Here is a 23,292-nt window from a genome sequence, read left to right as displayed (position 1 = left end):
CTCCTGAGCTGCTCAGAGCCATCAGAGTCTGTGTGCCTCTGCAGGCACCAAGACTGGCACCAGGCCCAGCTCGGGTACCCTAGTTTGAATGAGGATCTAGGGGCCCAGAATGTCTCTGGCTCGGCCAACTTCACCCCAGTGGAACCACACGTGCTGCTGAGGGGGGCAGGGCCCCCTATCCCTGAACCTAGCCTTACCTGTGCCCCCATTGATTCATCTGCAGAAGGGGAGCCCCAAGCCCGTACCACCCCCCTATTGGTTTCCATCCTCTTTCCCTGCCAGTCTTTCCCCAATGCTCCAGGGGAAAGTCAAGACAGGCCTGCAATGGGGTAGGGCAGGACTGATGGGCCCATGGTTGGGATTAGGGAGGGGTTACTACCTTCTTCTCTTTTTTTTTTTTTTTTTTTTTTTTTTTTGGTTTTGGGGCCACACCCGGTGGTGCTCAGGGATTACTCCTGGCTATCTGCTCAGAAATAGCTCCTGGCAGGCACGGGGGACCATATGAGATGCCGGGATTCAAACCAACCACCTTAGGTCCTGGATTGGCTACTTGCAAGGCAAACGCCGCTGTGCTATCTCTCCGGCCCTGGGTTACTATTACCTTCTAAGCCTGGCACTGGCTGTTAGCTCAGAGGACAAAGGTGCCACCTCTCCTCTCCTCCATATAAACACTGGGCTGTTTTTGTTTGTTTTGTTGTTTGGGGGCCATACCCAGTGCTCAGGGGTTACTCCTGGGTCGCACTCAGGAATCACTCCTGGCAGAGTTCAGGGGACCATAAGGAATGTCGGGGCCGGAGAGATAGCATGGAGGTAAGGCGTTTGCCTTTCATGCAGGAGGTCATCGGTTCGAATCCCGGCGCCCCATATGGTCCCCTGTGCCTGCTAGGAGCAATTTCTGAGCCTGGAGCCAGGAATAACCCCTGAGCACTGCCAGGTGTGACCCAAAAACCAAAAAAAAAAAAAAAAAAAAAAAAAAAGGAATGTTGGGGATTGAACCCAGGTTGGCCACATGCCCCAAGTGGATATGTTTATGGCCACAGGACCTTCCCAGGGTTGGCCATGGGGAAACCCACAGGGGCCAGAGCATACCCCCGCCCTATATGGAACCCCACCCCCTCCCCGAGCATAGTGAGAATTTCTATGTCAGTTGGGATACATACCTGGGGCTTCTAAGGCCACAGAGGAGGTGCTCCAACACTGTGATTCACCCTCATCCCTGCAAAGCTGGGCCAAGAGCACAAAAAGCCCTGTGAGGCAAGACAACATCCCCAGAGGCTGCTTTGGGGGCAGCTCAGTGGGAGAGTTGGCACTGTTCCAGATCCTTAAGGCAGTTGTGGGCCCAGGAGAGGGGGCTGCAGGCCCCAGGATGATACATGAAACCACCTCACAGATGTGTTGATAAAAGGCAGCAGCAGGGCCCAGAGAGATAGCACAGCGGCATTTGCCTTACAAGCAGCCGATCCAGGACCAAAGGTGGTTGGTTCGAATCCCGGTGTCCCATATGGTCCCCCGTGCCTGCCAGGAGCTATTTCTGAGCAGACAGCCAGGAGTAACCCCTGAGCACCACTGGGTGTGGCCCAAAAACCAAAAAAAAAAAAAAAAAAAAAAAAAAAAAAGGCAGCAGCAAATGGAGAGAGTCAACCTGTCTGTCCATCTATGTGGCCCCATACCACGTCTCTGCCTCCTCCCTCATATTCCCCTGCAGTCTTCACCCACTGCCTCCTCCCGCAGACTCACCCTGGAAGGTGCACCTGTCCGATGTGGGCCCTGAGACAACAGGTGTCACTGTACATGGCCTGACTCCGGCTCGTACCTACCAGTTCCGGGTGTGCGCCGTGAACCGTGTGGGCAGAGGCCAGTATAGCGCTGAGACCAGCAGGTATGCAGTGGGGGGCAGTACTTCACTCTACCAAGGACCCTTGGTATGGACCTTGGACCCTCCTCCCATCCTGGACCCTTTGCCATCCCTGCCCACTGTGGGGTTCGGCAGGAGCATCTGTCACCAGGATCAAATCTGGGGGTGGGCACCCATGGGCCTCAGAACAGGTTCATGTCAGGTCCCTCAATTACTGAGTTTTCTGTGTGTCTCAGAGCCCCACAACCCCATGAAGGTATGGAGGGCAGTGGGGACCTCAGGAGACACCAATGTCTCACTCAACCTCTTTCTCTCCAGACTGATGCTGCCTGAGGAGCCACCCAGTGCCCCCCCAAAAAACATCGTAGCCAGTGGCAGGACCAACCAGTCCATCATGGTGCAGTGGCAGCCACCCCCCGACACCGAGCACAATGGAGTCCTACGGGGATACATTCTCAGGTAGGGCAGTGAGGCGGCCCAGACATCTGGTGCTATGGGACCCCTTTTGTATCTGTTCCACTCATACACACACATAGAGGAAGAAGAAATGAGAGACCATGACAGAGAGAAATGTGAGGCTATAAAAGAGAGAGAGAAATGGGAGACTGTAAAAGAGAGAAAAACGTGAGACCATAAAAGAGAGAGAAAGAAATGAGAGACCATAAAAGGAAGAAATGAGAGACCATAAAAGAGAAAGAAATTAGAGACCATAAAAGAGAGAGAGATGAGAAACCATAAAAGAGAGAGAAATGAGAGACTGAGGGAGAAAATGAGACCATGAGAGAGAGAGAAAGAGAGAAAAGTGAAAGCTGTAAGAGAGAAAGAGAGAAGTGGAGACCATAAAATAGAGAAAGAAAAGAGAGGCCATAAAAGAGAGAAAGAAAAAAGATAGAAAGAAATGAGAAAACTTAAAAGAGAGAAATGAAATGCCATAAAAGAGAGAGAGAAATGAGGTCATAAAATAGATAAGAAACCATAAAAGAGAGAGAAGTAATAGACTGGAGAGAGAGAGAGAGAGAGAGAGAGAGAGAGAGAGAGAGAGAGAGAGAGAGAGACCATAAGAGAGAGAGAAAAAAGAAAGGCCATAGAGAAAAACATGAGTCCTTGGGAGAAGTTTCCAGTGCTGACGGTCCTGTGTTCAAAGGTGGCACATACCCAGCGTGTACCTGGAACTCACCTTTCTATCATGGAACATTTGTTCATCTGTGTGTGTGTGTGTGTGTGTGTGTGTGTGTGTGTGTGTGTGGACTGACCCTTCCCTCATGGAACATTGTCTATGTGCCTTCATCCATCATGGAACACGTGTTCCTCTGTATGTGTCATATGCACTCATCCTCCCATCTCAGAACATGTGTCCATGCATGTGCCTGTCATTTTGGGATGTAACTCATGCCCCACTGTGACTCTCACACTGTCCCTCTGGTGGAGTCAGCCTAACTGTCCAGACTTACTACACTCACCAGACCGTCCAGGTGTAGTTAAAGGTGCTTCCCTGGGCCAGACCCATTGTAGGGGAGAAGGAGGGAAAGGGCACTTGATGCACACATATGGGTTCAATCATACATATGGTACCTTGAGTGATTCTGAATGCAGAGTCAGAAGTTACCCCTTAGCACCACTAGGCATGGCTCAAAAAAACAAAGGCTAAAATCAAGAAGGCCAGAAAACAGGGTGTACTGCCCAAAGACTATTGGCCCCCAAGTTTCCAGAAACAAAAGGTCTCACCAAGGTGACTGCCTGGAAACATTTCCAGGCCTATGAGACAGCCCTGCTCCTGGGGGCACATAGTCTCGGGGTCTCATCATCAGAGTGGCTGGGCCAAAGTGCCATCTATCAAATATTTATGAGGACAGCCACACCGTTTCCCAGGGGCACAGTGGGGTCCTGGCCTTTAAAAACATCCTCCTGTTTATCTCTGCATGAGAAAATCACCGGGCTCGGCCGAGACGGTCTCCCAGCAACGTGGCCACAGAGGACAAAGCCCAGCCTCGCTGCTGCCAGTCACCTTCCCCAGCCACACAGGGGGCCTGAGCATTGCAGCACCACCCATGCGCCTGGCCAGGACCCCACAGAGCTTCTGAGAGGCCTGCCCACAGCTCTGGGGGCCCCATACTGTCCCCCAAGGGCTCAGACTGTGAAGGGCTTGTGGGGGCACAAGGAGACCATACTGTGAGTCCCCCATGCACATTATGGAGTTCGGCTCTGACCCTGAGCTGTGCCTACACATGTGACCCCTTCCTGCTTCCCACCACCCTGGGCCCATGTCTGGTGTGAGCCACTGTCCATGACATAGAAACTGCCCCATCGTGCCCACCCAACACTGGAATGGATGTGGCTGGTGGCTCCGGGAAGTGAGAGTCCTGGAGAGCTGAAGCCTCTTACCCTGCCCGCCCTGTCACATCCTCTGTGTGGCCTCAAGTTGCCAATGGCTGGGGCAGGGGTCTCTGTTGCTCTCCATCATCTCAATCTGTCCCTCAGATCTGGAGTGCCCATTCTGGAAAGCAGTTTTCTTCCCCCGTGGGCCCTATCCATGGACCTCAGCCTCTCACTGTGGACCCAGAACCCCTCACCATGGACCCGGAACACCTCACCCCTGTCTCCCCACCAGGCTCCCAGAGCTACTGCCTCCTGTCAGGCACCACTCCACCCTCTCTTGCTGGGGGCCCAATGCCTATCTCTGAATACTTACATGAAATCAGGCCCTCCTAGAAGCTCCATTGCCTTTCACGGGGTGTTGCTCCCTCCTGCCAGGGCCGCATGGGGCAGTGGGTAGCCCTGGGGAACCTCAAGCAGCCGTGCTCAACTTAAATTATCCCTGAGATATAGGGTGTCCTCACCAGAGCTGGGTTCTGGAATGAGGTAGAGATGAGATGAGCCCATGGGATCTGGGGGACCTTACTAGAGGGCACCCAGGGTTGGGAAGCCACACTGCTCCAAGCTGGACCCCTGGGATCCTGGTTGGGGATCAGGTCCTCTCTCTGGGCCTGCTCTTTTCCTGGGGATGTGAGACTGGGACATAGCTGCCCACCTCAGGCGGGTCATTGCCTTCAGGTATCGCCTGGCCGGCCTGCCCGGGGAATACCAGCAGCGGAACATCAGCGGGGCCGAGGTCAACTACTGCCTGGTCACGGAGCTCATTGTGTGGACTCAGTACGAGATCCAGGTGGCTGCCTACAATGGGGCTGGCCTGGGCGTCTTCAGCAGGGCTGTCACCGAGTACACGCTGCAGGGAGGTAAGGGTGAGGCAGGTGGGAGATGAGGGGGTAAGAGGTCTGGGAGGTGAAGGGTGAGATGAGGTGGGAGATATGGGGTGAGGCAGGACAGGGAGTAAAGGGGCAAGCTCTGGGGGCACCTCAGGAGGGTGAACCGATGAACCTAACACCCCTGAACTATGGTTTTTAGGGGAGGAGAAACCCAGCTCTGGTGCCGTCCCCGAGGGCTAACTCCTGGCATCTCCCCTTTGCCCTGTTTCCCCCACACAGTCTGCCCCCCTGAGATATTCTGGGTTGCTGACTCCCAGCCAACCTTCCTCAGTGTTGTGGGGTTGGGACCCAGCTCTGGGCCTGTCTGTCTCCCCAGAGCTGCCTGATGCTTGTCTCTGTCCAGGAGCCAGAGTTCCAGCCCCACTCCTGGGCCTTGACCACTGGTCACCCACCCTGGGCTGCAGTTCTGCCGCCACAGCTCCACCAGCCCCTGGCTCTGATCAGGTTTTGAGAATTGCCAAGTTCTTTCCTTTTCCAGATTATTTTGGCTATTCTGGTTCTTCCGCTTTTCCATCAACAGCCATTGCTTGAGTGTCTAAGTGGCACTGTCCCACAGGGTCTGTGTACTCTATGAGAATAAAAAGGCTTCATTGGCTCCGACTTCACCCCGAGCTCGTGAGTTCCCAGCAGAGGGTCTGACACACACACATTTAGTGTTTAGTGTTTTAGCAGCTGTTCAAAGTGAAGGTGTGTTTTGAATTTCAGCTCCAAGTGTTCATAGTTCATGATTAGAAATATTTTGATCTTTTGCGTGTTGATCTTGTATCCTGAGATCAAGCACTTTTTGTAGACTGAGGACTTCCCCACATAGTCAATCATCTGATATGTGAACAAAGAAGTGTGTGTGTGTGTGTGTGTGTGTGTGTGTGTGTGTGTGTGTGTCTTTCTTTCTGATCTCCATTCCTTCCTTCCTTGAATTGCTCCCCTGGTTTTCCATACCTAGAATAGGATGGTGAGTGAGAAATACATCCTCTCTTTGTTCCTGGTCTTGGAACGAGAATGTTCTTTCATCTCAAACACGATATTCATTGTAGACTGCAAAAGGCCTTTCTCAAGGTCATTAAGGCCCCTTTACTTTCCCCATTGTTGAGGGTTTTTCATTTTTTTATACCACTGAAGGTTGAATATCATTCAGTGCTTTCTCTGAATCTATTGTACGATCTACTAATGTTAATTCTTCGCTTCATTCTATTGCTATAGAAAATGTCCCTGTTTGATACTTGAACGTTGAAGTCACCTTGTCTTTATAGATAAAGCCACTTGGGCAAGCTAAAGAATAATTCTATATCAGTGCACCTGCCTCTCCCAGATTTCACTGCACCTTGGCCAGGGAAGTCTGGCCGAAACTTCTGCGCCTATATCATTTTTATCAGAGTCAGATATTGAGATAAGCCTTCAGAATCATTCTTGATTCACTGTGAACTGCCTGAAAGAAAATCACCACTAAAACCTCAGCTTAGGGTTTTCTTTGTGAGGAGGCTTTAATTACATGTTCAAATAGTTAAGAGCTGTAGTACTGGTGCTTTTTTTTTTTTTCTTTCTTTCCCTGTTTCTTCTCTGAGCCAATCTCTGAGCTTTGCTTCTTTGAAGGAATTTTCCAACTTGGACGAAGTTGTGGGATTTGGTCGCAGTATTGTTTGTGAGCTCTAGGGCTGTTTGTGGAATTCCCCATAGGGCTGATTTTGGTAGCGTCTGATTCCTTTTTCATACTTCATCAGCCCAGCTACGGGTCTATTGATCTCTTACGAGAACCAGCCTTGGATTTAGCTCAGCTTTTTTTTTTCTTTTTTCTTTTTTCTATTTCTTCCTTCTGCTTTGTTTACTGGTTTGAATTACTCGTAAGCTCCTTGTGGTAGAAATTTCAATTCAGGGGCCCGGAGAGATAGCACAGTGGCGTTTGCCTTGCAAGCAGCCAATCCAGGACCAAAGGTGGTTGGTTCGAATCCCGGTGTCCCATATGGTCCCCCATGCCTGCCAGGAGCTATTTCTGAGCAGACAGCCAGGAGTAACCCCTGAGCACCGCTGGGTGTGGCCCAAAAACCACAAAAAAAAAAAAAAAGAAATTTCAATTCAAAGTAAACATTGAAATACTGTCTATCTCCCACTAGCAGCATTTCCACATTTTCTTTTTAGTTTTTGGTTTTGTTGTTGTTGTTGTTTGTTTGTTTTGGAGCCACACGAGGCAGTGTTCAAGGGGTTATTCCTGGCCGTGTTGTGAGGACAAAATGGGATGCCAGGGATTGAACCTGGGTCAACCACCTTTACGGCAAGTGCCCTCTCTACTATGCTTTCATTTCAGCCCCTCATTTCCCATCTTTGATGTGCTATGTTTTCTTTTCGTTTCTATTAAAAATGCTTTTAAAAAAATTTGGGGGGGGGGCCCAGAGAGATAGCACAGCAGTGTTTGCCTTGCAAGTAGCCGATCCAGGACCTAAGATGGTTGGTTCAAATCCCGGTGTCCCATATGGTCCCCAGTGCCTGCCAGGAGCTATTTCTGAGCAGACAGCCAGGAGTAACCCCTGGTCACACCCAGCAGCGCTCAGGACTTACTCTTAGCTCTATGCTCAGAAATCGCTCCTGGCAGGCTTGGGGGACCATATGGGATGCTGCGATTCGAACCACCATTCTTCTGCATGCAAAGCAAATAAATGCCTTACCTCCATGCTATCTCTCCAGCCCCAAAAATGCTTTTAAATTTTTGTTTTTTGTTTTGTTTCTTTTTGGGGGGTCACACCCGGCGGTGCTCAGGGGTCACACCTGGCTGTCTGCTCAGAAATAGCTCCTGGCAGGCACGGGGGGAGGGGGGGAACCATATGGGACACCGGGATTCGAACCAACCACCTTTGGTCCTGGATCGGCTGCTTGCAAGGCAAACACTGCTGGGCTATCTCTCCGGGCCCGCTTTTAAATTTTTATGCAACTTTTTTGAAGTTATTTTGAAGCCTGTAGCTTATTCTGCAAAAAAATTAGGGATTGTTTTTTCCAACACATCTTTCTGGTATTCATTTCCGGCTTCATGCTGTCAGAGACATAAGTCAGCCATTTATTCATTTGGATACACCTGTCATCCTGGCTAAATTTCATGCATACTTTTTTTATTTGTTTTTTGAGTGCCACCTGGTGATGCTCAGGGGTTGCTCCTGGCTTTATGCCCAGGAATAACTCCTAGTAGTGCTTGGGAGACTCTCTGGGATGCTGAGGATCGAACCTGAGTAGATTTCATGCAAGACAAACACCCTCCCCCCTGCACTATCACTCTGGCCTTCATACACATGTTTTTTTTTCTTGTTTTTTTTTCTTGTTTTTTTTTTTTTTGGTTTTTTTTTTTGGGGGGGTCACACCCAGCTGTGCTCAGGGGTTACTCCTGGCTGTCTGCTCAGAAATAGCTCCTGGCAGGCACGGGGGACCATATGGGACACCGGGATTCGAACCAACCACCTTTGGTCCTGGATCGGCTGCTTGCAAGGCAAACGCCGCTGTGCTATCTCTCCGGGCCCATGTTTTTTTTTCTCTTAAGTGGACTCTGTAGTTGAGTAAGACTTAGAACAAATACTAACCAGGAATGAGGCCACACAATAAGTTTCACATCTTCTTGTTGATTCCTTTGCCAGCTCAATTTGCAAAGCTGAGCATTGAGGCCCATAACTGAATTAGACCCCCTTTTCCCTTAGCCTAAACCCCTGAGTTTGAGGCTCTGATACAAATGCTGGGCAAAGGGGCTGGAGTGACAATACAGTGGGGAAGGAGCTTGCCTTGTATGTGACAACCTGGGTTTGATCCCTGGCATTCCATATGGTGCCTTGCCAGGAGTGATTTCTGAGTGCGGAGCCAGGAGTAACCCCAGAGCATCATCAGTTGTGGCCCAAAAGCCAAACAAAACAAAACAAACAAACAAAATTATAAATGCTATACAACCACATCACCCCATGCTGCTTTCTCACTGCTCCATTTGACAGTCTGTGCAGGTGTCCCCACATTTGCTCTGTCATGTACCTTTTTCCCTTTCTCTGACTTCTCAGTGAGATGTTTCTGGCCTCCCTAAACTTGGGCTTTGCTCTTTGCCCCACGATTATGCCTCAATGGGCAGATTCGGCTTTTCACTTCCTGCTGTCATCCATGTGCCAGAATTCACATCTACCATCTAGCTAATTGTTTTCTAATTGAAGCTTCTTTTTCTTTTTTTCTTTAATTATTTATTTATTTGCTTTGTATCTATTAGGTACTTTTGCAATTATATTATTTTCTTTGCTCATGCCTTATTATTTTTTAGCTCTCCTGTGTATTTGTTGAGTGCATTCTCTGGAGTTTAAATTATGCGTCACGGATGAATTTCAGTTCATCTTGTGCGCAGTGCGAAGCCCAGAGTGTCTCATCTCCCAGTTTCTCCTTTCCACATTTGGTTCTGTTGTAGCCACTGGGTCTGTTTGTACCTGTGTGATAAGCCACTATAAGTTACTGTTTTATTTTAATTAGCCAATTATCTCGGAGAGGGAGTCCAAGTAAGAAGAAAAGACATTATATTTACCTTCAGTGTTCCATTCCCGGAAGCCATTATTCCCTTGCATGCATTTCAAGCATGGGTGTCTGTAATCATATTCCTAGAAATGTTTTTCTAGTGCAGGTCAGCTCGTGATGAATGCTTTTGGGTTTTGTCCTTCTAAAAATTATGCCTTTATCTTCTCATTTAGAAGGTCTTTCCATGGGCTACAGAATTCTAGGACAATCGATTTTTCTGTGCGTTACTTTCTTCATGGTTTTCCCATTTCCTTCTGGCTCCCATAGTTTCTGGGAAAGTGGCTGCTGTGTCTCGCCTTTGTGTCTCTGTAGGGATTTAATCTGTAATTCGTGTCTTTGGCATAATTTTGTCCTCCCCTCTTACTATTCCAAATTCAGTTTCATTTCCTTCCAGCTGTACGGATTCTTGCTTGTATTCTCTCTCTCTCTCTCTCTCTCTCTCTCTCTCTCTCTCTCTCTCTCTCTTTCCTGCCATGCACACACTCACATGCTTTCTCACACTCTCTCACATGCACATCATCAAACACACTCACATTTTTTTCTTTCACACAACTTTCTCTCCCTCACACACTCTCATCTTCTCTTTCTCTCACTTGCTCACTCACTCTCTTGCTCTCCCTATGTTCTGTCTGAGAGAACCAGTGTCCTGCAGAATACCTCAGTTTTTTTTTTGTTTGTTTTTTTGTTTTTTTGCAAGTTACTGCAGTTATCTGCAGAACAGCACAGCTGCAGAGGCCCAATGCTGCAAGGGCCAGGTGTTATAAGGCTTGCAAGGTCCAATAATATAATGATGCCATTACATCAACAGTACCCCATCCTTCCCACTCAGAGAGACCCATATACAACTCCTTATATTATGATTTTCGTATTTTATTTAGACTCTTTAAAGGTGTTTTTATTTGAAATGCATTTAGACTTTTTAACGTGACACTACAGGTTACTTCCTTGGGTCTCCAGGGCAAAAACCTCCCAAGCTCAGCCCTGTGCTCTCTGCAGAGAGCAGTTTGTGGGTCCCTTTTCCCAAGTACCCCACACTTGTCTCCCTTGACTGTAGCCTGCAGGGGAAGGAGTCAGAATCGGGGGTTCCAGAAGGAACTCTATCCCCTGTAGTCCTCATCAACTCCCTTTGATCCCAGCAGCCTGAGGCTCACTGGGGAGGGCTGGTGTGTGTAGGTCTGGGGGTTCTGGAGGTTCTGTCTGAACACAACATGGATGCTGCAAGGCTGAGGGGTTCTGTGGGACTGAGGGGTTCTCAGGATGAGGTGTGGCCTCATCTCCAAACCTGTCACTGGGCTAAAAGTCCCCAAGCACCTGTTTGCACTTTGCCTGTGCCGTAATGTGAGGAAAGCAGGTGCCCTCACCATGCTCTCCCTCCTCCCTGCCCTCCTTCCTACCTGCTACAGTGCCCACAGCGCCCCCGCAGAACGTGCAGGCCGAAGCCGTCAACTCTACTGCCATTCGCTTCCTGTGGAAGCCACCACCTCAGCAGTTCATCAACGGCATCAACCAGGGCTACAAGGTACTACCCGGGGGTCCCATTAGCCCTAGGGGAGGAGGTCAGTTTCCATACAGGTGTTATCTGCCATGGGGAGCACCCACTCTAGAACCCCATTTCCTGCAGAAAGCCCCAGGTGGACTAACTCAGGCCTCTCGGCACAGTCCTGAGTGCCTTCAGATAAGGCCATGGTGGCCCCATAGAAACAGCGTATATGGGCCCGGAGAGAGAGCACAGTGGTGTTTGCCTTGCAAGCAGCCGATCCAGGACCAAAGGTGGTCGGTTCAAATCCTGTTGTCCCATAGGGTCCCCCGTGCCTGCCAGGAGCTATTTCTGAGCAGACAGCCAGGAGTGACCCCTGAGCACCGTCAGGTGTGGCCCAAAAACCAAAAAAAGAAACAGCGTATATACCCAGACAAGGAAACACGTACTCTGAGACAGGCCATGTGTACCCCCAACAGGCAGCATGTACCCCCAGATATTATGTATCCCCAGCCCGGCTGACCCAGGGGTCCCCCCACAGCAATCCCTCCCTAGACTCTGGGAATGGCTGAAGTAGATGTGTTAGGAAGTTCTCGGGCACCACTGGACTCTCCTGTCCAGCCTGTGGGTGTTGGGGAGCCCCACCTCAACCTGGCCACAGCCTCCCCTACCAGTTTAGGGACCCTGAACCCCAAATCCTGCACCAACAAGGAGCCCTGCGGCTGGTCTCAGATTCCTTGAGATAGTTTTCCTTCCTGAGAGGCCATGCTGGAGGGGCCCCATGTTCAGAAAAGGCCGGAGTCACTCTACACACCGAGTTCTCAGTGTCACCTGCACATTGAATGTCCCCATCTTAGGCCTGCTCATCCCCCCAAATACCCAGATGACTCCATGACACAGAGCCATTCCCCTCTCACTGCCTGAACACACACACACACACACACACACACACCCCTCAGCTCACCAGCCCAGGGATGCCTGCAGTGTCTGAGTCCACAGGCTGTCAGGAAATGTTTGTGTCCCCACCTCCATCTGTCCTCACCTCAGTTCCCAGCTGTGTTTGGGGAGAGGCGTGAGGGAAGACTTGTGCTCAGCTATCGGGTGTGTGTCACTCCTATACATCCTGACATCCTGGAGCTCACAACCAGGCATATCCCAGCATCCCCTCATCCCACCCTACCCTCCCGCAGCTCCTGGCCTGGCCTGAGGATGTCCCAGAGGCGGTGACAGTGGTAGCCGTGGCCCCCGACCTGCACGGCCCGCATCATGGCTACATCACACAGCTGAGGAAGTTCACTGCCTACCTCACCTCCGCACTGTGCTTCACCACGCCTGGGGATGGGCCCCCCAGCCCCCCGCAGCTGGTGCGAACCCACGAGGACAGTGAGTTAAGCCAGGCGGGCAGGGGATCACAGATAGGTGGACATGGGGAGGCCCCAGGAGCATGGAGACACACTTCTCCAAACTCATCCCAAAGGAGCCTAGAGGCTCGATCCAGGAGGGGACTCAGAGGGGGTAACTCCCAGAAACCTTGGAACAACTTAGAATTTCCTATGAAGCTGAAGTATCTGATGCCCAGAGACTTGGGGGCCCTCAGGGATGGGGTCCCTGAGAAATGGGGGCAGGAGAAGGGATCCCTGAAAAACAGGGGACAGGAGAAGGGAACCCTAGGAAATTTGTGGACAACAGGGAGTAGACTCCTAGGAAATGGGGATCTGGGGGAGGCTAGGTTGATGTAACATGGCCCTAGTGGGATTTAGAGTTTACTCCTTTGTCTGTGTGCTGGGCATCTCCGACTTCTCTCCTCTGCCCCTGCTGCCCGCCTCACCCGCACAGGAGCAGCCAGTCTCTAGCCCTTCATAGGAAATCAGCCAGGCCCGCTGCCCTCAGGGACAGCCTTTCTGCCAGGCTTTTCCCAGGCTCTGCCCTCCTACTGGGGGATGCTTGGGGGTCACCAGCGGCTGCAGGTCATTGGGCCCCATGCAGGTTCTTGTGGGAGCCCAGTCCCTGCTCCCGTAACAGTGTCACTCAGTGTGGCTGGAATGAGGCCAGTAGAGGAGGCACAATAGTCTCTGGGGTCACAGAACACCCTCAGCCACTCCCTCCACAGCGCCTGGAGCCGTGGGGCACCTGAGCTTCACTGAGATCCTGGACACATCACTCAAGGTCAGCTGGCAGGAGCCACAGGAGAAGAACGGGCTCATCACAGGTGGGCCACGGGGTTCGTGCACCTGGCCAGTGGGATCACCACTTTCTAGCATTTCTGTCACCCCAAGTTCTCAAGCACTTCCGTCATTCCCTGTGAAGAAACTGAGGAAGTGCATGTGGGGGACATGGCAGGATCTCTCGCCTGCCTCTTGTTGCCTCTCACCACTGGGCCCCACACCACTGGGCCCCACTCCCCTGGCCCCTGGTGTTTCTGCCTCACACCCTGACTCTGTGTTGGTTCCACCCTTGGATGTTGGGGGGAATCCCCAGGCAGTGGTCAGTAGAGCTGCCCTTCTGTACACAGGGTCACCCCTGATGGAGCCGAGTGTGCAGGCCCATGGGAGAGATGTGACAGTTCAGGGGGAGGGAGGGACCACGTGGGAAGCTGTGATGCGGTACATTGGGCAGCCCCATTTTCTAAAGTGGTACTTACACCCGCCCCCCGCCTTGCCCTGGCAGCCCCTCTTGTCCCTTCTGCCGTGAATCTCTCAGGCCCCCCTGGCACCACAGCCCTGAGCCCACATTTCACGGCTAAGCGGCCGGTGCCGATACTCAGATTTATGACCGTCTGGGCTCGTGCTAATGGGGCTTAGCGGACTCATTTTCCTGTTTTATTCAAGCAAACACCTGTAGTTACAACACGTCCTGTTGGTTATAGACAGGGCCTGTCAGCTGACACGCCTCACACTCTGCCCCCTCCCAATGTGGCTCTCCTCCCCCCATCTGCAGTGTGGTCCTACTGGGGAGAGATGGGAATGGGGTCTGGGGACCAGCAGCAGGACAGAGCCGGCTCCTAACCCCACAGGGACATCCCAGGACATTGTGTGAATGTGTATTCACATGTGTGTGAATGTGTTCTCATGTGTGTTCGCATGTATGTTCACTTTTGTGCATTGTGTGCACATATCCAAGCATGCCCCTAGATCCACCCTTCCCCACAGGGCTGGGTTCCCAATTAGCACCAGAGACTTAGGGCCCAGCCCCCACCTCCTGGACAGCTCTGAGGGTCAGATTAGGCCAACAACCAGATGCCCCACAACTTCCAAGGCCTCATCTTGGGGCTGCGTGTCCTGGGGAGCAGGTGAGGGACGACTGACCAGCACCCCAAGACAGTGCCTCGTAGCTCTGACATCCAAGCACCAGCAGAGTACCAGCTGGGTACTAATTGAGTATCTGCTGGGTACTAAGTATCAACCAGGTACTGACTGAGTACCTACCAGGTAAGTACTAGGACCAGGCCAGGTCCCAGCCAAGTACCAAGTGAGTACCAGGTCAGATACCATACAAGTACCAGTTGTTGGAGTGGAAAGTCTGTCCCCATCCCAGCTCAGGGGGACCTCAGGATCCTCCCCCTTCCTGCTGGATATCCCAGGGTGTGAGGGTACTGTGAGGCCCTGGAGCTAGGTTTCCAGGGTCACACTAAGGAGGGGCATCTAGGGGAGGGCAGGAGGCCCACATGGCTCCCCACCCGTGTCCAGTGCCCCTGGAGCCACACCTCTGCCTGTTTCTTTCTTTGCCCAAGAATCTTTCTCTCTAAGCTGTACCTCTCTCACCTCCTTCCAATTGGGCACCCCCCCCATGCCTCAGGCCTACCCTGGGGCCTACCCGTCACCTCCTCCTAGCACCAACTACCTGCCCTACATGGGTTCCAGTGGCAGCTGTGGAACTGGAGGGCCCCTGTGCTGATCACAAGTCCCCACCCAGCTGACGGGGCTCTGAGGAGTCAGAATTCACAGAAAACAGGCATGGGTGGGTGTGCTAGGAAGAGAGAGGATACAAGAGAGAGGGATGATGGGAGGAGGTGAGGGGGGACAGGATGGGGAGATAGGGTTGAGGGGATGAGGTGAGGGCTGAGGGTGAAGGGGCAAAGAGGAGAAGGGTGTTGTGAGAAAAGAGGAGAGGGCCAGAGAGATAGCACAGCAGTAGGGCATTTGCCTTGCATGCAGAAGGATGGTGGTTCGAATCCCGGTATCCCATATGGTCCCCCGAGCCTGCCAGGGGCGATGTCTGAGTGTAGAGCCAGGAGTAGCCCCTGAGCGCTGCCGAGTATGACCCAAAATAAAAAAAAAAATAGCATAGAGAAAAGAGGAGAGGGGAGGGGGTAAAGGGAGAGGGATAAAGGATCCTAGAGCTGTATTACCCCTGTACCACCTTCCCTATCACTGCTTGTTCCCACAGGTTACCGGGTGTGCTGGGGCATCTCCGGCCAGAACCAGACCCGCGTGTCCCGCACACTGGGCAACTCTACACATGAGCTCCGTCTCCAGGGCCTGGCTGCACTCACCACCTATGCCATTGAGGTGGCTGCGCTGACAGCCAAGGGCCCCGGTCTGCCCGTCTCATCCTTCATCTCCTCAGGGGCACCCCCAGGTCAGCAAGGCCCACAGAAGAGGGACCCAGCTCTGATAGGAGCAAGGAGTGGGGACAAGGCTCAGAGGTGCTGGGCCCTCCCCCCTTCCCTGCAGAAAACCTCTTGGGAAAACACCCCCGGACCCCCACTCCCCATGGCAGCCTATGGGATAGGGCATATTCTGGGGCCCCATGTTGGACAGCGGGCAGAGCTGCCTACAAACACTTCCCTAGGTTCAGTCTCAGGAAAGCAGGTACCCAAGGCTAGTGAGTCCTTGAGAGAACAGAAGGCCCCTCAGGGGAACACCTGTACTAGGGAGCTGTGTCACTTCTCTGGCAGGAGAACTTTTTAGAAGCCATAGCTGCCTACCCTGAGCAGGCCCAAGGCCCTTCTTTAACTCCTAACAGTTGCCCAGACTCTGGCTGAGTGTGGGGCTCACACACACACACACACACACATATATATATACAACATCATTTCACACACGCACACACACTCATACCAGACACACAGACCACACATTATACCACACACTTCACTCACCACATATGCCATATGCTTCATACATACATTATACATATCACGCAGTCACACCACACACTGCATTATCACATGCATACATGTGAAGTATACCAAATACATACCATAGGCATCATGCATACATACCACAGGTGTCATACTTACATACCACACACAGTATTCTACATATACCACACACTCATATCAAACACACATACCACACACACAAGCACCACATATTACACCGCCCACAATATCCCATTCCATACCAGACATATACCTGGTACCACACACGCACACACACACTCACATCACACACCAAAGCCCACACCAGAAACACTCACCTGGGTCGCTTCCTTGGAAACCCACCAGAAGCTGGTGCTCATGCCCAGCCCTGCCATTCATGCTTTATGTTCTAGGCACCTGTTAGCTGGGGTGCCCTGATCCCCGTGCCATACTGCCTGATTTCCCCATGGACAGAAGCGGGACAGGCGTGGTGCCAGTCCCTGAGCTGGCATCTCAGGGATCTGGGGTGACCCCATGACACCGTCCCTCCTCTGTCATCCCAGAACTGCCTGGGGCTCCCTCCAACCTGGTCATCTCCAACATCAGCCCCCGCTCTGTCACACTCCAGTTCCGGCCTGGCTACGATGGAAAGACGGTCATATCCCGCTGGGTGGTGGAGGGACAGGTAAGGGGTGATGCCAGGCATGGGGTGGGATGATGGGAGGCCAGCCCATGATGATAAGCAGGGAAGACAGGAACAGGGTCCCAGATCAATTAGTCCAAGGCCAGAGGTGGTTCTGGCCCAGAAGAGGTGTTTCAGGTCAAAAGGTAGGTCAGACCCAGAGTTGGTTCAGATCTAGTGCTGTTCTGACCCAGAAGTGGTTCCAGCCCAGAGGTGGATCCTACTCAGTGTTGGGTCAGAGATGGGCGAGCCGCACTGCTCAGAAGAATGTTCCAGAAGTCACGTCTGAGGGGCTGTTATATATGAAAGCATTTCCATAAGATTGTTATCTCTACCTGTTGTCCCACTTATGACCTTCCAGATGGGGGCGCTGTTGAGAGCCTAATAAATAGTTTGGGAGCGAGGTGCTGGGGTCTTTTGGAGCAGTTTACTAGCTGGCTCAAGGTTTTTTTGGAGCTGGTGGTAGGCTAACAAAGGACTCTGCACTCAACCTTCTTACCCCTTTACCCTCCTGTCTGTGTGGATTATTTGCTGTGGATAAATATTACCAAGATCTCTTCCCCTTCCAATGGGGATAGGAGAGTGGGAATCAATTTCTCATCTGGGAGCTCTTTGAGGATCCATCGATAACCAGTCAAGGAATAAACGTGACACAGCAAGGGGGGGGGCAGTTGGTCAGTGTGTGTGTGTGTGTGTGTGTGTGTGTGTGTGTGTGTGTGTGTGTGTGTGTGTGTGTGTGTGTGTGTGTGTGTGCGGTCGACTTCATGTCAACTTAGGGCCTTCATTTGGACAGTTTTCATTTTCTTTAAAATTTTATTTTAATTTGGGCCCGGAGAGATAGCACAGTGGTGTTTGCCTTACAAGCAGCTGATCCAGGACCAAAGGTGGTTGGTTCAAATCCCGGTGTCCCATATGGTCCCCCTGCCTGCCAGGAGCTATTTCTGAGCAGACAGCCAGGAGTAACCCCTGAGCACCGCCAGGTGTGGCCCAAAAAAAAAAAAAAAATTATTTTAATTTGGTTCTTCTGCTTCCAAGTTAAGCGCTCAACTTTCCCTTTTTCCAAAAATTGCTGAAGCCTTTGAATCTGACTTCCCTCTGAAATTGGCACCCTTGGGTAACCCCAGCCAGCCCCTGAGAACGAGGTGTCCCCATCTCCCACACACACACCTTGCTCTCCCTCATTAGTGCTGTCCCATCTCCTGACTTCATGCCCTGCCATCCTGCCCACCCTCCCAATCCAGCTCCTTTGAAAGTACCTGGTCAGTGGGTTCTGGATTAGCCCTGCCCAAGCACTACCCAGGTGTGGGTCACTGGGCATCACTGGGCACACGGGCTGGGCCACACTTCCATGGCAGGAGCCACATCCATGCTGGCTGGGTATCAGCAGCCACTATTTGTGGCAGGGACTGAGAGTGCTGTGAGGGGCAGCCCAGCCCTAACTCTTCCTCCTCCTCAGAGCCAGGCAGGCTCATCCAATCCCTCAGCAGAACAGGATAGTCTCTTCCCAAGGCCCTATGCCCTCCCCCTAGAGGGCCTGTGTGATGAGACTGGAAGCCTGGCCCATTCAGGATAATCTCCCTATTTCAAAGTTCTTAACCTCCAGAGCATCCGCAAAGCCCTTTCCTCCATGTACAGTCACAGCTCAAGGCCGGGGACGGGGAGGAAGGAGGAGCCAGTGTTTTGGGATTTCCAGCCTTTTCCTTGATCCATTTGCATTTCTGTTGCTGAGTCTTGGGGACAGAGTCGTAGATGTGGAGCTTTTAGGTCAAACAAATGCTGGTGTAAAGTTTCTAGGCCTCCCCAAATTGCCCTCTAACTGGGCTCCCCAGCCCATCAGTGGCAGGTGGTATTTTTGTGCCAGCACCCCCAGTCTGAGGCCTGACACAGGTTTCTGGACTTTGAGAGTTTTATAAGGCAAAAGATGCTCCTCGGGTTTCGAGGTGTTCCAAGCCCTTAAACCCAAAGCTCCACTGCTTACGCATGTCCATGTGCGCAGAGAGGTCGGGATCACCCTTCACATTTTGTTCAGTCCTTCTTTCTGTGGCCTAATCGGGGCAAGTTCCCACTGGCGCTGATTCAGAACTTTCCTTCTGTTCTGTTAGCCTAGTTTCGCACCTACTCCTTGTTTAATTAGAGGGGCTCTAATGTGCTTCTTATCTGTGGGGAGAGCTACCCTGCTTCCATCAGCACACACACACACACACACACACACACACATGCATACAAACAATACAAACACATATACATGCATACATAAACTCACAAACACACAATAAAAACGGGTACACTGACATGCATGCACTCACAGATACATGCACATGCATTCACAAACAGACAAAACCTGTTACAGAGCACTCACAAACATGGATACATGTGCGCACATGCATAAAACATGGGTGCATGCATGTGCCGTGATAACATGGGTAAATGCACGCATGCATTCAGAAACGCAGGTATATGTGTGTACGTGTTCATACAAATATAGATACATACATGCATGTTGCAATACTACCCTTGATGGGGTTGACTGATGAAGGGATGGAGGATGAGGTCTTTCTCCTCCAGCTCGGAGCACACATTTGCCACCCTGCTCAGCCAGCGGTTCTGACGTGAATGCGGCGGGTAAAAGGCTAGCAGGCAGTCAGGCTTGTGAAAATATCAGCTTTATTCAGAGGACAAGACTGAAGCCAAAAGCCTCAGCATCAGTTCCAGCCAAAAGCCCCCCACCTTCCACAGACCCTTGCTTTTATACCCCAGAATCAGGTACCACCCAATGGCGGGATCAGGTACCACCCAATGGCGGGATCAGGTACCACCCAATGGCAGGATCAGGTACCACCCTAGGGTGGGAGCAGAATGCCAGAATACCCTAGGATAGGGCACAATCACCGATCAGGGTAGGGTCAGTAACATAATAATCCCATTGAAATGTTTACATACACAACACATGCACTCACAAACACATGTACACATACATGCACTCACAAACATGCACATAAAAACACATGAGTCCTCTGCCCCTCTCCTCGCATCTAGCCTGGCCATGGGCCCCGGGTCACAGCAGCATCAGAACTGTTAGATTCTGCATGGGATTATTCTGTGAAGTGATGTTGACATCTCTGTGTACTCACCAGTCCACACAGCCATGCAACTGACCCTGGGCAGAGTTGGGGGCTGCAACTAGAGGTTCAGGCTGACTGAACCTTTTCTGGTGGTTCTGGGGGATGTGTCTGGGGGGGATGTACCAGGGAATATGCTGGAGGTTGTGGTGCTGAGGATAGAACCAGGTTGTGGAGGTGTTGGTCATGTGTGCCATGTCCTAAATCTCCCCAACCCACTTGACCCTCAAAGGGTTTTTTATGAATCACCCAGATGCAAACCAGGGTTGTCAGTGGCTGTAGATGCAAGGTGCGAAGTATGAGTGTGAGAGTGTAGAGTATGTGTGCAAGATTTGGCTCCTCACATAATGCCACAGAGAGCCTGTGCACCATGTATCTGTGTGCCCCAAGCCTCATGCCCATGACCTCCGGGTGCCCACAGGTGGGTGCCATTGGCGAGGAAGAGGAGTGGGTGACCCTGTATGAGGTAGAGAATGAGCCAGACGCACAGACGCTGGAGATCCCAAACCTCACACCCTACACGCAGTACAGGTGAGTCAGGTGGCATTCAGCCCAGCCTGCCCAGGGGTGCCCGGGCAGGTGCCTGACTCTGTGGGCCCCCCAGGTTCCGTCTGCAGCAGGTGAATGTAGTGGGGCCCGGCCCCTTCAGCCCTGCCTCCCGGGTCATCCAGACACTGCAGGCACCCCCTGATGTGGCCCCCACTAGCGTCACTGTCCGCACAGCCAGTGAGACCAGCCTGCTGCTGCGATGGGTGGTGAGTGTGGGGCGAGGGCCCGGGACCCCTCACCCTTCTCCTATCCCCAGTCCTGAAGGGGTGTGGCCAGCAGGACAGCACATCCCTCCCAATGTTCCATTTCACCCACTGACGGGTTGGGGGGCTGCAGGGCTGGTGGCTCTACAACACCCCTGAGGCAGTGTTTCCGGCCCCAACTGGGCCCACCTATCCTATCACCTGCAGCCCCTGGCCGACTCACAGTACCACGGCCACCCCGAGTCAGTGGGCTACAGGGTCAAGTGCTGGCGTGTAGGACTGCCAGGCTCGGGGCTGGCACACGTGCTCGGGGGCCGGCTGGAGCGCGAATTCACGGCCGAGGGGCTGGAGGAGTGGACTGAGTACGAGCTGCAGGTGCAGGCCTTCAACGCCGCAGGTGCCGGGCCCTGGAGTGAGGCCGTGCGTGGCCGCACTCGAGAATCAGGTGAGGAGCTAGGAGGGGCTGGGGGGGTGCGGGATCCCTGGAGCTGGGGAGGGACTGTAAGATGAGATTTGGAACCACACTGGCTCACTCCCTTCCCCAGTCTGAGTTCCCAGTCAGAGAGAACTGGAACATTATAGGCCTTTCTAACTCTAGTGGATTGGATAGTGAGAAGAAACCTCCCATTCTATGTAGTAACTGGGGCAAAAAAATACATATGGCAGAGTGACCCTGCCTAGGCTCCTCCCTCTGACTGTGCAGCTTGCCCTCACTGTGACCCTGAGGGCATCAGTCTCTGAGCCCCCTGGCCACCCCCTAGACCCCCGCTTTAGACCACCTCAGGGGCCTCTAAGGGGGAACAATAGAGGCAAGCTCCTCTGGCGGGTGGGAGATGGGCGTCTCAGTCCTGGATCGTGCTGATTCTAGAACCAACATCCTTGGGGCAAGAGATAGGACAGAAGGGAGGGCTTTGCCTTCCTTGTACACAGTGCACCCAAGTTTCATCCCATCCCTGGCATGCCATAGGGTGCTCTGAGCACAGCCAGGAGTGATTCCTGAGCACAGAACTAGGAGTAACCCCTGAGCACCGCCAGGTGTGACCCAAAATTCAAAACATCAATTAATAAAGGGCATGACCTCCCTTCATGCTGGGCCCAGGGCTAATGCTTTGGGGCCCAACACCAAATGGCCCCTATTGCCCTGCAGTGCCATCAGCTGCCCCCGAGAATGTATCCGCTGTGGCCGTGAGCTCTACCCAGATTCTGCTGACCTGGGCCTCAGTGCCTGAGAAGGACCAGAATGGGCTCATCCTGGGCTACAAGGTGTGTACCCGGGGCTGTCCCACCTGAGGGACATGGGACAACAGAGGGGAGACACCAGACATCCCTGGGGTCCTGACACTGCTAAGCTAGGTGAGGGGCTGTGAGTCTCTGGCAGGAAGTAAGCACATGTGTTTGATTGCCAAGTCTGAAAATGTGGGGGCATCTGCTGGTTCCCCCCCACTTTGCTTTCCCTAATCTCACATCCCTCAGCCCCCTGCTCATATCACACTTGTCCCCATAGGTGCTGTTCCGGGCCCGGGATCTTGACACCGAGCAGCACAGCCTGGTGGTGCAGGGCGACCTGACTCGTTCGGCACTGTTGGCTGGGCTGCGCAAATTCGTGCTGTATGAGTTACAGGTCCTGGCCTTCACCCGCATTGGCAGTGGGGTGCCCAGCACACCCCTGGTTCTGGAGCGCACCCGGGACGATGGTGGGTAACCCCCCACGCACACATACACACACATACACACACATCTGGAGTGCACCCAAGACGATGGTGGGTAACCCCCCACGCACACACGCACGTGTGCGCGCACACACACACAAACACACACACACACTCACACACTCACACACACACACACACACACACACACACACACACAAACTGGCCTAGCTGCCTCACCTGGGAACTGCCCTGGCTCCTTCAGGAGTGTCTGCACTGACCTACCAGGGAACCCAGGAGGAACTCAAAGATCACACAGGCCAACAGGCCCTCAGGATCCTGCACCTGTTGTGGGGGTACCCCCGACTGTTTGCCTCCAGTCACACATGTCCAAACCCATCACTGTCTGTCCCAGTCATGCGTGTCTGTACCCACCAGCCCCAGGCCCACCCGTGAGACTGGTGTTCCCTGAGGTCCGGCTCACTTCTGTGAGGATTGTCTGGCAGCCCCCTGAGGAGCCCAACGGGGTGATCCTGGGTAAGGAGTGTGGGTACGCTCTCCCTGGTGCTGGACTTATGGGCAGTGGGCGGGAGAGGCGGAGCTTCTCAGAGCCTGGACCAGAGTGATGGGGGTTGGGGGCAGAGGGTGGAGGCAGGGGGTCCCTGACACAGCCTGCCCTCAGGGTACCAGATCGCCTACCGCCTGGCCAGTAGCAGCCCCCACACCTTCATCACTGCTGAGGTGGGTGCCACCGTGCGGCAGTTCACGGCTGCTGAGCTGGTCCCAGAGTCAGCCTACATCTTCCGGCTGTCAGCCAAGACACGGCAGGGCTGGGGCCAGGCGTTGGAGGCCACGGTCATCACCACTGAGAAGAGAGGTGAGACCAACAAGGCCAGG

At 52.7% G+C, this 23,292-nt stretch overlaps 1 protein-coding gene across 1 annotated transcript in view; it reads left to right on the top strand.

Moving 5' to 3' along the window:
• SDK1 (sidekick cell adhesion molecule 1) overlaps positions 1-23,292 on the top strand; it is a 456,939-nt gene that overhangs the window by 421,184 nt on the left and 12,463 nt on the right. The window contains exons 16-30 of the mRNA XM_049788197.1: positions 1,732-1,879; positions 2,174-2,314; positions 4,907-5,088; positions 11,037-11,152; positions 12,301-12,493; positions 13,221-13,319; positions 15,497-15,688; positions 16,757-16,878; positions 20,416-20,525; positions 20,599-20,749; positions 20,954-21,191; positions 21,894-22,009; positions 22,251-22,440; positions 22,834-22,932; positions 23,078-23,272. Coding sequence (XP_049644154.1) covers positions 1,732-1,879; positions 2,174-2,314; positions 4,907-5,088; positions 11,037-11,152; positions 12,301-12,493; positions 13,221-13,319; positions 15,497-15,688; positions 16,757-16,878; positions 20,416-20,525; positions 20,599-20,749; positions 20,954-21,191; positions 21,894-22,009; positions 22,251-22,440; positions 22,834-22,932; positions 23,078-23,272 — 2,292 coding nt within the window. The remainder of the gene's footprint in view (positions 1-1,731; positions 1,880-2,173; positions 2,315-4,906; positions 5,089-11,036; positions 11,153-12,300; positions 12,494-13,220; positions 13,320-15,496; positions 15,689-16,756; positions 16,879-20,415; positions 20,526-20,598; positions 20,750-20,953; positions 21,192-21,893; positions 22,010-22,250; positions 22,441-22,833; positions 22,933-23,077; positions 23,273-23,292) is intronic.

The sequence above is a fragment of the Suncus etruscus genome, chromosome 15, assembly GCF_024139225.1.
Source record: "Suncus etruscus isolate mSunEtr1 chromosome 15, mSunEtr1.pri.cur, whole genome shotgun sequence".
Classification (NCBI taxonomy): Eukaryota; Metazoa; Chordata; class Mammalia; order Eulipotyphla; family Soricidae; genus Suncus; species Suncus etruscus.
This window is presented reverse-complemented; position numbering and strand designations above follow the sequence as displayed.